General features: G+C 34.5%; 3 protein-coding genes across 3 annotated transcripts; all 3 read left to right on the top strand.

The window, feature by feature from the left end:
* Nucleotides 1-188: 188 nt before the first annotated feature.
* RpL11 (ribosomal protein L11) lies at nt 189-2,887 on the top strand. The gene is made up of 5 exons (XM_076124272.1): nt 189-286; nt 539-688; nt 1,634-1,783; nt 2,086-2,233; nt 2,735-2,887. Exons 1-5 carry the CDS (start codon nt 281-283, stop codon nt 2,860-2,862), a joined length of 582 nt encoding a protein of 193 aa, XP_075980387.1. The 5' UTR covers nt 189-280; the 3' UTR covers nt 2,863-2,887.
* Nucleotides 2,888-3,554: 667 nt separating this feature from the next.
* On the top strand, nt 3,555-8,565 carry LOC142979375 (dynein regulatory complex protein 1-like). The gene is made up of 15 exons (XM_076124243.1): nt 3,555-3,769; nt 4,139-4,329; nt 4,662-4,897; nt 5,100-5,306; nt 5,565-5,732; nt 5,826-6,204; nt 6,295-6,386; nt 6,468-6,593; nt 6,708-6,882; nt 6,992-7,094; nt 7,169-7,248; nt 7,401-7,541; nt 7,623-7,725; nt 7,835-7,998; nt 8,220-8,565. The coding sequence occupies exons 1-15, from the start codon at nt 3,630-3,632 to the stop codon at nt 8,408-8,410; spliced, it is 2,496 nt and encodes an 831-aa protein (XP_075980358.1). The 5' UTR covers nt 3,555-3,629; the 3' UTR covers nt 8,411-8,565.
* Nucleotides 8,566-9,547: 982 nt separating this feature from the next.
* LOC142979411 (androgen-induced gene 1 protein-like) lies at nt 9,548-12,266 on the top strand. The gene is made up of 3 exons (XM_076124298.1): nt 9,548-9,650; nt 9,855-10,012; nt 10,088-12,266. Exons 2-3 carry the CDS (start codon nt 9,866-9,868, stop codon nt 10,643-10,645), a joined length of 705 nt encoding a protein of 234 aa, XP_075980413.1. The 5' UTR covers nt 9,548-9,650; nt 9,855-9,865; the 3' UTR covers nt 10,646-12,266.
* Nucleotides 12,267-12,347: the final 81 nt, after the last annotated feature.

Raw genomic sequence — 12,347 nt, 5'->3', positions numbered from 1 at the left:
GGCAGTATCTGTGCGATATATGCGTTTACTCAATTTAATGCATCTTTAACTTTTTGATTCTTTCGTAATAAGTGCAACGTAAGTGAATCGTACATTCATTATCTATTTAAATCGAGATTAAAATCAGCTTATTGAGTGGTATTTCTCATTATGTAGTTGGATAAAAAGACTAGGTTTCCTTATGTGCCACTGCATAAAACAATCTTGGTTGCCTTTGGTACGTTTTGACATTGACGTTTGCGGTAGGCTTGTTTATGGTTCTTTTTGATAAGTTGTAACCATGGCGGTGGGTGTTTTTGACTTTCATGTTAAATTATCCATTTGAATCAGTAAAAATCTATTGTATTATTTGTGCTTGAATATCCTACAATGTCTGTTACTGTGCTCTATTTGCTTTTGATACCGTATTTTTGGTTTTACGTCCAAATTCAACTTATACTCGGCATAACCTAGTGTCTCGAGTGTTTAATCACAAGGATTATTTATAAGGTAAAGTGAGTATTGAGTGCAAATCGTAAATTGAGAATATGTATTTCAGCGTGTACCACCACCCGCGAAGAAAGACAAGAAGGAGAAGAAGCCTCCTAAAGATAATTCCAAAAATGTTATGCGGAATCTTCACATCAGGAAACTCTGCCTGAACATCTGTGTCGGAGAGTCTGGTGACAGGCTGACTCGTGCTGCTAAGGTTAGTAATGAATTTGTCATCATTTAGGAGTATTTACTCATATTGATTACTTTTGGAACATAACCCTAAAAATGTGTATTATGTGCGGGCCACACCACGATGCCTATGTTGTTAGTGTTATTGCTGGTATATCGATATACAGCAAGCTTACACGCAGCTAAATAAGACCACCAAATTAACAGACTTCTTAAAATACCATAACAAACTGCCTTGTCTTCTTATAACAACAAAGATTGTACTCTTACATTGAAGCTGGAGTATAGCTAAAACAGCAAATATAGTTATTTAATTTAAACATTCACTTTTACATGAGTAAAGTCTGTCTTTATCTGTGCAAAGTAAGTAAACTTTCCATACATACACCTGAGATACCTAGTTTATTAAAAATTTTGGGTATTGATTTTAGCAATTATTAGTTCTATAAGCATACAGCTCGTTGAGCATTGCTATAACAGGATAGTAATGGTATAGAAATGGCATGATCTTGTTCAAGATTAACATAACTTGTGTTACTCTTTGTAAGTTCATGCAAGATTAATATTTCCAATTTGCAACTTCTGAGCACTAATTCCTTACTGTTCAGAATACTTACGGAAATTACAAAATTACTTTTACATCAAAACATTGCCCCGTGTCTACAACCTATGGGAGGTGAAGGTAGCAATCAAGGCACTCAATAAGGATAATCTATATCAGATTATAATTACTAATAACAAAATGTAAACTATTGTTATTGTTTTTGTACAAATGTAAATTTTAAATTAAACAATTTCATGTATTGATGGAATCTCTTTTTGAGATTTACAATCTATGCTAGCTTTCATACCCTAAAGTGCACTTGTTTGTTTCAAAACTTCCATCATTGCTCCCAATTTTATCATGACTCTCCAATATAATGAGTTTAAAGCAGTTACAATACTTATTTTTGCTATTGCGTCATTCCAGGTGTTGGAACAGCTTACTGGACAACAGCCAGTGTTCTCAAAGGCCAGGTACACTGTACGTTCCTTTGGTATCCGTCGTAATGAAAAGATTGCTGTCCACTGCACTGTGCGTGGAGCCAAGGCTGAGGAGATCCTCGAGAGGGGTCTTAAGGTTAGTTCATTTCAAAATTTTTAATTGTTATGTATGTAGCATTCTGTTTTTAGTGCAGGCAGAGGTGTATTGAATACATATAGATGTCACTTTTATTAGTTTACTGCCATATTATAATGGAGATCCTTTAAATATTAGCTACACTATTTTGTTGGCATCTTTAATATTACATTGATTATATTCAATTCAATATTTTGATAAGATTACTATTTTGTAAATGCATTTTGTACACATAATTTAAAACTTAGGTAATAGCTGTAATATTTCTCAGTAATATGCTTAAAATTGTATTTTTGTTCTAGGTCAGGGAATACGAGTTGAGACGCGACAACTTCTCAGCCACAGGAAACTTCGGTTTCGGTATTCAGGAACACATTGACTTGGGTATCAAATACGATCCCTCTATTGGTATCTATGGTCTCGACTTCTACGTTGTCCTTGGCCGACCAGGTAATTATATTTTTATTCACGTTTTTCTGATAATTCATGATAATATGTCACTTGATGAACTATGCTAAGTTTACAGTGTTTGTGACTATAACTTCAATCTCAGCTTTAAATATTGATACTTTATATTCTGAATAAGTATGATGATTCTGTGTAACATGCACATCTGTTCAAGGGTGATGACAAAAATACAGCCTCACTCTGTAAAATATGTGCTAAAACAAATACCATATTTTCAATAGATTGTGAGATAAATTTTCTTATTGTCAAGTGAAATTGGTAAACATTATTTTTCATGCTAAGATGTTATTTTACAAAGTACTGCAAAACAATTTATAACATTATGATCATTTTGAATACCGTTAGCGTTATTTTTATTCTATAAGTTTTAATGGTCTAGGAAACATTTCAATTCATAATCTTATGAGTTGCCTTACTTTACGAACTCAAATCGCAATATCAGCAGTAAAAATTAGATTCTTACGAGCTTTTATGTTGTTTCAGGTTTCAACGTAGCGCACAGAAGACGCAAGACAGGCAAGGTTGGGTTCCCCCATCGTTTGGCAAAGGAGGATGCCATGAAGTGGTTCCAACAGAAATACGATGGTATCATCCTTAACAGCAAAAAGTAAATTTAAGTAAACAATTTATAAAAGGTTTTTGTGTTTTATTCCTTTAAAACATCCTCTATTCACCTAGACGTCAACTGACGATTTATTTACATACACTTGCATGTAAAACACAATGTCATGAATTTACTCTATAACTACAGTACCTTGTACTCAAGAAACACATTAACAACTATTAAGATCATACACAGATTATTGCAGACAGATTATAACTATTGCAGGCATACAGCAGGTTCTAAATAACTTGTAATAATTCCTACTCCAGGATCTTGATCGTTATAAATGCATCTATAAAGTAATTGTCAATTGCTTACACAATAACAGCATAGTAGCTCCATACCTACGACCCGAGACGTATGCGTACGAAACGTACACTCGTATTTTTGTTACTTGGCGCGTTTACTATGAAAGCCTTATAATTTACCTACTTCTAGAGGAGAAAGCCGCTATTTGCTAGGCTTTTTCCACAGGAGTACCTACCACATACAGGTGCTCATTATACCATTCAGATCCATAGCAAAATAATAAGTTCTGTATGTGATTCTTGCAAATGAAAGATGAAAGCGTATCCTACAGAAGTTTGTACCTGAAGCGTGCATCTTAATGGTCTATCGTTGCCATAGTATCTACTTATTTATCAATTTGTGAGTGCGACCATAGTTACAATATCAGCTGTTGTCGTAGCAACTGGTAACAGCTCATGCGTGATGTGATTATCTTTCTTTTGATAGTTGCGTTGTGTAAATATTTTTTTATTATAATTATTAAATATGGCTACGAAATATGGGGGTGACGATGACGAAGATGATGTTCTGGCGCCGAAGGAACCACAGGTCACGTCTCAAGACCCGGTTGAACGTAAAGCAGCTAGGAATTTGCGTATCAAGCGAAGACAGGAGGCACTTAAAAAGTAAGTTTAGGCACCTTGCACCTATACCTACCTAAAGTAGTAATACTTTAAACCAATGTGTAGGTATGTACTGATATTTAGAACCTTTAGGCACATCTTATGTAACATAAACTCCAACCTAGGTAGGTACCTACCTATTTATTATGACCGCTATGAAACATATTCCAATTAGGATCCATTACCATGTCCCCCCCACCTCAAATCAAACATAATTACACACCTAAATACAAACTTTAGGATAGCAGGTAGGTCCCAACCTATCAATCTCAGACCTGACCCGTATCCATCGAACTACGACTTTTAATTTGAACTTAAACCCTACAAATGATTAAATAATGACGGAAACGTAAAAAAACATCCATTACTTAGAGCTGAACAGCCGACTGAAGAAGCTGCGGCGGAGGAGGAAGGCGAAGGTCCAATAGAACAAGCGACAGCGGCCGCAGCCGAAGAGCTTCAGAGACTAGCTCTTGATGGCGCAGCTAAAGTCACCAATGTCAAGGTCACGACCGATGAACGCGAGGTCGTCAGGCGAACGCTTTTCTTTAAGAAGATGGAAGGTTATTATTTATTTTGAAACACTACTAGACATAGAGCAAGTAGATAGCATGGCGACTTAACCATCTAACAGTCTAATGCATTCTGTAGAATTACCATACCTATGTAAATTTAATACCTAAAACAGTCACTATGTAGCTTGGATATGTTTGCGGGTTCGATTTCCACGACAAAATATGTAGGTAGGTATATAATAATAAGCTAAGCTAAGCTTTTTTTACGCACTTCCGAGAGCTGATTAAGTACCCACATAAGTATATCTTAATACCTACCTATACTTAATGTAATGATAGGCAATTTATTTGTCTATGTATCTAACGCGCTTATTCCACAGATTCCATGAAAAAGATAGAAGAAGAAGCAGCCGCGGCCCAATTACAATACGATACTATTTCTGCACATTGGGACCACATTCTATCCGTAAAAGATCCACTGGATATTGATGCGGAGATGAAGGAACAGAAGAAAAAGTGCGACGCTCTGCTTCAACAGAAAGATGACCTTATTGCTCAAGTTAAAAGTGACCTCAAAAGAATGGATGAAGCTTATTACGAGGATTTAGACAAACAAGTAAATAAGACTGATAATCTATTGAAAATTCGTACACTATAGCATAAGCTGTGCTACATTGTCATTGTTCTGATAGCACTGAGCGTTGTAGGTTCGATTCCAATTAATTTGTATTTATGTGATACTTCGACAGTCGACAGTGTTGGTTAAGTCGACGTTTTAAACAGACATCGCTTTATTTAATATAACATTTATTCTGTAGGATAAAGATATCAAGGAGTTGTCAGACAGAATCGAAAAACAAGTGACAATAATGCAAAGAGCTTACGAGAAGCAACTGAGTTTGATAGAACAAGCCATCAACATCGAGCGGGAAGCGATGATAGACCACAACAATAAACGATGGGAAGCACTTTATAAACAGCGGGATAAAGAAGAAACTGCTCACATGGAATACAGATTTGAACAGGTATTATAGCATGGAATAGTTCTTAATATCTACTTTACCTACGTACCTACTGCTTTTAAAACAGTTCGGAACAGTATGCACAGTACCCGCATTTGGTCAGCGTGGCCTCATGGCCTAAGCCCTCATTCCGTTGCCTAACAGTGTAATACAGTTCCTATAATAATATAAGAAATTGCTTTTGGGCTTTCACTTCTCTTTGACCCAAAGAATAGTATTTAGTTAGTAAGCATAATATTCATTTTTTAAATCCTTGTCCAGTTAGATGAGCATAAAAAAGCTGTAGAAGCAATAATGTGGGACCATCACGAGAAGTATCGCGAGGCTAAAATAGAATTGGAATCGTTAACTCAAGAGTTGCAGCAGGAATTAGAAAAACTGAAGTCCACCTGTATCATCAATACTGAGAAGATCGGTTATACTTATCAGGTACTCCTTCATTTTTCATAGTCCATCTTAATACTTACCTGAAAAGCGCCTATCATATTTAGTATTTGGTAACTTGTATCATGCATTTCACAGGTCCTCAAAAAACGAGAGGAAGAAAACGTATTTGTACGATCTCAGCAAAAACGAAAACTGAACAAAATGTCCGATGTAGCAAATTCTTTAAGAGCGAAAATACGCAAAGCAGCTGAAGACGGTGCTCTCGAAGAAATCAAGGCAGACTCGGAGATTATCAAACTGATGCAGACTATGGACGATTTGGAGAAAAAGTCTGATCAGTTTTCTCACGTAAACCATTATAAGTTCTCGCAGGTGTGGCGAATGTCTGCGGCTAGTTGTTTAGAGTTGAGCAAACAGTTGCGGCAAGGCGAGGTGGCTCTTCATGCGCATATTTTAGCAGAGCCGCCTCCATTGCCACCGGCACCACCACCGAAAAGCCCTTTGCATAAATATGGTACCGTACCTATAATTTATTTATCCTTAGTAGTTTTGGCCTTTATTGGACGAGTACCTACTGACTGTAATCTTAATATATCATTTGTAGAACTGGAAGAAGCTGCTACTAAAAAACCACAAGTAAAGAAAGACAACAAACTGGATCGTGATGCATCAACCAATGAAGCTAGAGAGAAACTGGTAGACAAAATACATCCACGTACATTTTACTCATTATTATATTGGTACCTGGTAATAATGTGAAATAAATGTACATTTTAGATTCGTCATATCCTGGATCTTGTAGCAGACAACACCGGATTCTTGGTAGAAGATCGCCTTTTGAAATTAATAGAAAAATATCAAACTGGTTCCAGAAATCTGTGCACACTGGATGCTATTTTTATGGTTCGTATTTTGTCATTTCAAGATCTTAAATTAACATGAGTAATAATTTCTTATATGGATGATAATTAAGTATATTATCAAAATTAATACATTTATTAACTTTTTTTATTTAAGGCGTTAGAAATTCAAGCAGAAGAAGACGTAGAACTTTTGTGCAAATCATTTTTAAACTATGCATTTTGTCCGATTTGCGTCGGTCTCGAAGTGACGACAGAAGCCGTGATGCCTGCGTCCGAACCTTCGATCACAGATATGGGATCAAGAGCTTCTTCTGTGGCTATTATTAAGGGTTTGTGTTTAAATATTTAACTCATTTAAATGTTTTTGCAAGCCATTTTTACCATTATCGTATAATTTACTAAAGCATTGTACAATTCCTGTATTTTTGTTATGTACAGGACAGCCAAATACAGGCGCGAGGCCATCAATGAGAGGACGACCAAGTATCGCTGTTAGAAGTATTTCAGCCAGCACATCTCGTTCTGCGCACATCGGATTTAGGTTTGGCTTGTTTTGTTTGAACACAGCGCTATTATTACTCAGGTACATTTTCACTTACTGTGTTTTCAAAACAGGAGTCATGAGTTGTCCCCTGCCGATCAGCTGCTTATGTCGGAAGCTGATGAAATTATACAAAAGTGCGGAGATCCTCAAGGTTAGTAAAATAATAAAATATGTAATGCATTTTTTCTTTCTTTTTTTTATTTTTATTAATTAACTGCCGGCCACTGTTACTTGGAAATACAGGTTTTATACGCTATTACTGAGCTATGATATTTTGAGTTTTAATGATATTTGTTTTTCTAGCTGCCAGTGTGATGATGACCGGAGGCACACCGGAAGGGGGTTCAGTAGCAGGCAGGAGGCCTGGCGGACGAGGCGTGACTGTAGCGTCAAAACCACATATGGCTACCACTATAAAACCAGTTTGCCCTTACCTTTGTCCACGTTAGTTAAAATTATTATCACCGTATAATTTACGGGCTTTTTGACGTTGCCTGGAAATGAAATTTATTTTTTGCTTTTTAGTGGGTCATCTTTTGGAAATTGAGCCAATGCAAGTGTTGACGGCGTTAAGTGAATTCATAGCAGTGTTTGTGCCCCCGGAAAAGAAGAAACTTTACGACATATTGTTAGTATTTTGTCTTGAACTTAGTTTAACTTTCTTCAAGACTAAAGAGCTTTCTACTGGCTTATGTTAAATTTGATAATTTAGATAATCATGTTCAATTATTTTATAGGGAAAACTTGCGACCTCCAAACTTTGAGACTCCGTCCCGCAAGATTACTCCAGAGGAAATAGATCAGTACTGGTTGCAATGGAAGAACGTGTTTCCACCTGAAAAAGATAGGTTTTGGGATGGTGTTTTGTCCGGACTCAACGATTATCTAGCTATATTACAAGGTGGGTTTGTAAACTGATCTAGAAAATATAAACGTCGTAATGGTTTAAATCTTTTCCTTTTTGTTCAATTGAATTTAAAGGAGCCAAATTGATTAATTCTAGTTTACCTCATTTTAGTCGAATCGGTATCGAGTCAATGCAGTTGAAAGTCAGCAATGAAAAATAAATTTCTGAACTTTTGTAATAGTATGAACATGTAAGAATGTTTTATAATTCTCCAGAACGTGAGAAAGTCCATGAAGAGGTTGAGCAACTTAGACGCCGCAACACAGCACTTCGTCGCCTAGTTCGTGGCGCTCTTCCCGAATTACCCGCAGTGTTGCCGAAGTACGCACGTCCCTACCCGCCAGCATTCACCGCTACTGTTCCTGATGAAGCAGCTCTGGCCCAAGCAAAACTACCACCCATATAACTTTATGATGCTATATTCTATTTAAATCGTGTTAAAATATTTCAGGGGACGAACATTCGTCGTAAGCGGTTTATTCTATTTTATATTGAAATGTTTCCACTATTTATTAATAGAAAATGGATGTATTACCTATGTAAAAGATGCTATTAAAATTAAACGCACCTAATGAGTCTTTAATTTAAAATTATAGTTACCGTAAAACGGGGTGAATAGAAACAATTTTCAACTTTGTCCTAAAAATTTGTAGCGAATAACTTGTTATTTTTATTGTCGGGTTCTTTTATATCATGTCCGGCGCCATGAAGAAAGAGTTAAAACCATATTTGTCCAAAAATATGCATAATTTTACGATATTTCATTAAAAAAATGGTCAATTTCTATTCACCCAGCGATAGGGGTGAATCGAAACGACCAAAGGGGTGAATGGAAAAATTGTGTTTTAAAACGCTTTTTCAGTTAACAATATTGTATCTTTATAGATAAATATACACTTAAAGAGATAAACACTCCAAACAACTCATTAGAAAATAAATTCCACTTTAAATCCAAAGTTTTGAAAAAATTATATGGACCATTAAGGCATTCGAGGACGGTTGACTTTGAAGCAATTTTTTGGGTATAAATATCAATTTAAACATTTAAACAATTATGACACCGCAGAGAAGTAATATCGACGTGTAATCATTTCAAATTTGAACAAAGTTCTTAAACGAGGAGTACTCAAATATTGGGCTTGAAAACTTTCCTGATTTTTTTTCTATTCACCCCGTTTTACGGTATCTAACTATGTTTTAGTCACCCGCTTAAAACTCTGTGCTATGGTTAATTTAATAGAAAACGTACTGTCAAGATTATTCGAACCGCCCGTAAGCCCTCCTATATTTGTGGATATTTTTTTCCCAGTCAAATTGCTTTATTCGAAGAAAAATGCATGGAGAATTAAATTACTGGAGGAAATCCGCATTAATTAGTTTATTTACTATTAATGTCCCAAACTAGCTATGCTATAGCATAAATAATATTTCCTTTTAGCTTGTAATTTGGAAATTAAATCGAGATTTAGGATAAAGTTCCCCAGCAATTTTTTTTAACGGTCAACACCAAATGTCAACCTTGGTTTGTCATTGCTTGGCTGACATGAGTTGTCACTTTGTCAGTTTTGTCATTTTCGTTTCATCATTTTGTCAAAGGCACAGCCGATTAGCCGATAAAAATTTAACGTGAATAACTTGGCAACTAGGTATACAAATCTGTTTAATTGTAGTGAATAACTAGATTTTTCTCATTATCGCGTGTAAAAATCAAGAGTCGACGACTTCTTCTTGTGCATACATTTTTACAAAATATTTTACTATTATAAATATCGTTTACTATTAAATAGTTCTAGTATTATTGTTTAAGATTATTAATTGCACCAGCTAATTATCAATTATCCTGCTTACAGAAACTCCTACAATGTTAAAGACGTTATTTCATCTTTTTGGAGCAATCCAATTTTTTTACGGATGTTATTACGACTACAACTATGTCAATATACCTAGTTCTTCATCATCAGTAACACCATATGGGGGCAAATTTAAATATTTGACCTATTTGGATGCGGTAAGTATTATATAATACTTTGTGTAAATTGTCCAGTTGGTTACTATTTACATCATTTTGTTTGATGTGTTGCAGATGATACAAACTGCATACTTCACACTGGCGCTGCTGAATGATCTATTTGGTACAAACGAACCGTCGCCCTCGCACAAGCCACTGATCAGAAGAATCAAGGACACAGTGTTCAGTGCTTTAGCATTCCCCTTAGCAGTGTTTGTTGGGGTTACATTCTGGGGTATCTATGCTGTTGACAGGGAATTGATTTTGCCTAGGAGTTTAGATCCCTACTTTCCCTTGTGGCTTAATCATGTCATGCACACAAACATAGTTGTGTTCATACTGATTGATCTCCTGACATCATTCAGGATGTATCCAACAAGAAAAGTTGGTTTTACTATTCTCACATCCTTTATGTTGTGTTATTTGACTTGGATTCATATCATTTATTTCAAAACTGGAAGCTGGGTGTACCCTATATTGAATGTCCTTAATTGGCCTGTAAGAGTATTTTTCTATGTGTTTTGTCTTGGCCTTGCATGCTTTGCCTACACTGTTGGTGAGAAAATCAATAAATCAGTTTGGTCTAATGAAGTAGAAAAGACTGTCAGATCTGGGAAGAAAAAAGCCAAATAATGGAGAAAGATATCTTAGGTAGTACTTCTAGCTTAGTAAACTTGCTTCCTGTTGCGGGGTTAATATAAAAATGTTCAAAATGGTGAAATGTTAAAAGTAGGGAATATAGTAAAGCTAAAATTCAGAATAGATTTAGAAGAAAAGGTGGAAGAATTTTAGATGCTCTAGTGAGGTGGTTCCATAGAAATAGAGATCTAATGACAATGATCTACTTGATTCTATCCTATATTGTATTTATTTATTAAACTTGGTTTGAAGAAGACCAGTGATAATGAGTAACCCCATTTAATATGTATTGTATTTTATTTAGAAATATGATAAGAAATTATTTCCAGTGTTGAGATATGTTGTCATATCAGTAACTTTATGTTTCATTATAAAACTGAAATGTGTGATGACAAATCATTTTTATAATTACCTACCCATGAAGAGTTATTATGCATATTTGTGATGTAATTACATAACACTCTTCATTCTTTTGAATAAACAATGGCTATGATTGATACAATAAACTTGTTTGTTGGAACAATTACCTACAGAGATAATTAATTATCTTGATAATAGAAATGGTTGTTGGTTGTGATTGAATTCAGCAATAATAACATGATAAGATACTTAACTGCAATTCTGCTTTAAGTAATTATGTATCTACTAGTATAGTGATAGTTTATTTTGAAATATAAAGTAACAGATTTATAAAGTTACTATTGTTATTGTAGCTTATAATATGTCACAAATTAGTAATGTTAGCTTCAGAATTCTATCTAATATAGAACATAATACTTATAAGCTTGGAGTCTGATGTGTGTACCTACAGATACTTTTATACATACCTAATTATTTTTGTCATAATGATTGAATTGCCTGTATAATTTGTGTATAGTTTTTATGAATTTTCCACTTGATGGAATGAAAATTTTCGAGATTTCTTAAAAATTGATTTTTAGTCAATTTCTTCCAAAGAAATACATTCCATATTATAGCAACATAATATATTTATTTCGTTTGTTTCTTTTTGTTATTTTAATTTTTAATGGAGAATTATTATAAATTATTCTAGAGCATAATTAAACCTGCAACCAAAGCTGTGAAATCGTTTGAAAATAATAAGAAGGCATTTAATGAACAATTTATGAAGTAAATTAAGATAATTACTTAAATTATCATTAATTTTAAATCTTATGTAGAGATTAGAATAAATTAAGCTCTCTTTTAGCGTTGACTAGTAACAAAATATAGGTACATTAAGGCTTTCTTGAGTTCATGATTTGGGTAACTATTTGTTTTATGATGCAAATAGTTTATCACTATCTTTCTTATCTCACTTTGCAGTAAAACAACTTCCTATTGAATCAGATCCATGTATAGAATATAAAAAAACTATAAATGATTACCTGCATTTGTTTCAATATTGATTAAACTGTAAAGGAAATAAGTTTCGCTTTATACACGAACAAAATAATTAGTTTGACCTCGGTGCCTGTGTGTTGCGGTCGAGTGCCTATTCTGCCTAACTTTGCGTCAATGAAGTGTTCAAAATCACCTATGTATGAATGATTATAGCTTCCGATCACTATCTCTAAGAAAGCAATAAATTTTATAATAAATAGTTTTTAACAGATTATTTGTTTTACTTTATCCTAGTTCTCACATTGTTTGTTTATTCTATGTTTGCAAAAATGTCGTTTTGAGAAGGTAAACT

Source organism: Anticarsia gemmatalis, chromosome 16, assembly GCF_050436995.1.
Source record: "Anticarsia gemmatalis isolate Benzon Research Colony breed Stoneville strain chromosome 16, ilAntGemm2 primary, whole genome shotgun sequence".
NCBI classification, from domain to species: domain Eukaryota; kingdom Metazoa; phylum Arthropoda; class Insecta; order Lepidoptera; family Erebidae; genus Anticarsia; species Anticarsia gemmatalis.
The sequence above is the reverse complement of the archived record's forward strand: the minus strand, read 5'-3'. Positions and strand labels throughout refer to the sequence as shown.

What these genes read in the sequence shown, in the direction of transcription:
- LOC142979411 (XM_076124298.1), top strand. Translation starts at nt 9,866, where the DNA reads ATGTTAAAGACGTTATTTCATCTTTTTGGAGCAATCCAATTTTTTTAC. An exon ending in ATTTGACCTATTTGGATGCG is followed by an intron (nt 10,013 to 10,087) that starts GTAAGTATTATA and finishes GATGTGTTGCAG; the next exon opens with ATGATACAAACTGCATACTT.
- RpL11 (XM_076124272.1), top strand. An exon ending in GGCTGACTCGTGCTGCTAAG is followed by an intron (nt 689 to 1,633) that starts GTTAGTAATGAA and finishes GCGTCATTCCAG; the next exon opens with GTGTTGGAACAGCTTACTGG. An exon ending in CGTTGTCCTTGGCCGACCAG is followed by an intron (nt 2,234 to 2,734) that starts GTAATTATATTT and finishes ATGTTGTTTCAG; the next exon opens with GTTTCAACGTAGCGCACAGA.
- LOC142979375 (XM_076124243.1), top strand. Translation starts at nt 3,630, where the DNA reads ATGGCTACGAAATATGGGGGTGACGATGACGAAGATGATGTTCTGGCG. An exon ending in TGGAATACAGATTTGAACAG is followed by an intron (nt 5,307 to 5,564) that starts GTATTATAGCAT and finishes ATCCTTGTCCAG; the next exon opens with TTAGATGAGCATAAAAAAGC. An exon ending in AAAGTGCGGAGATCCTCAAG is followed by an intron (nt 7,249 to 7,400) that starts GTTAGTAAAATA and finishes TTGTTTTTCTAG; the next exon opens with CTGCCAGTGTGATGATGACC.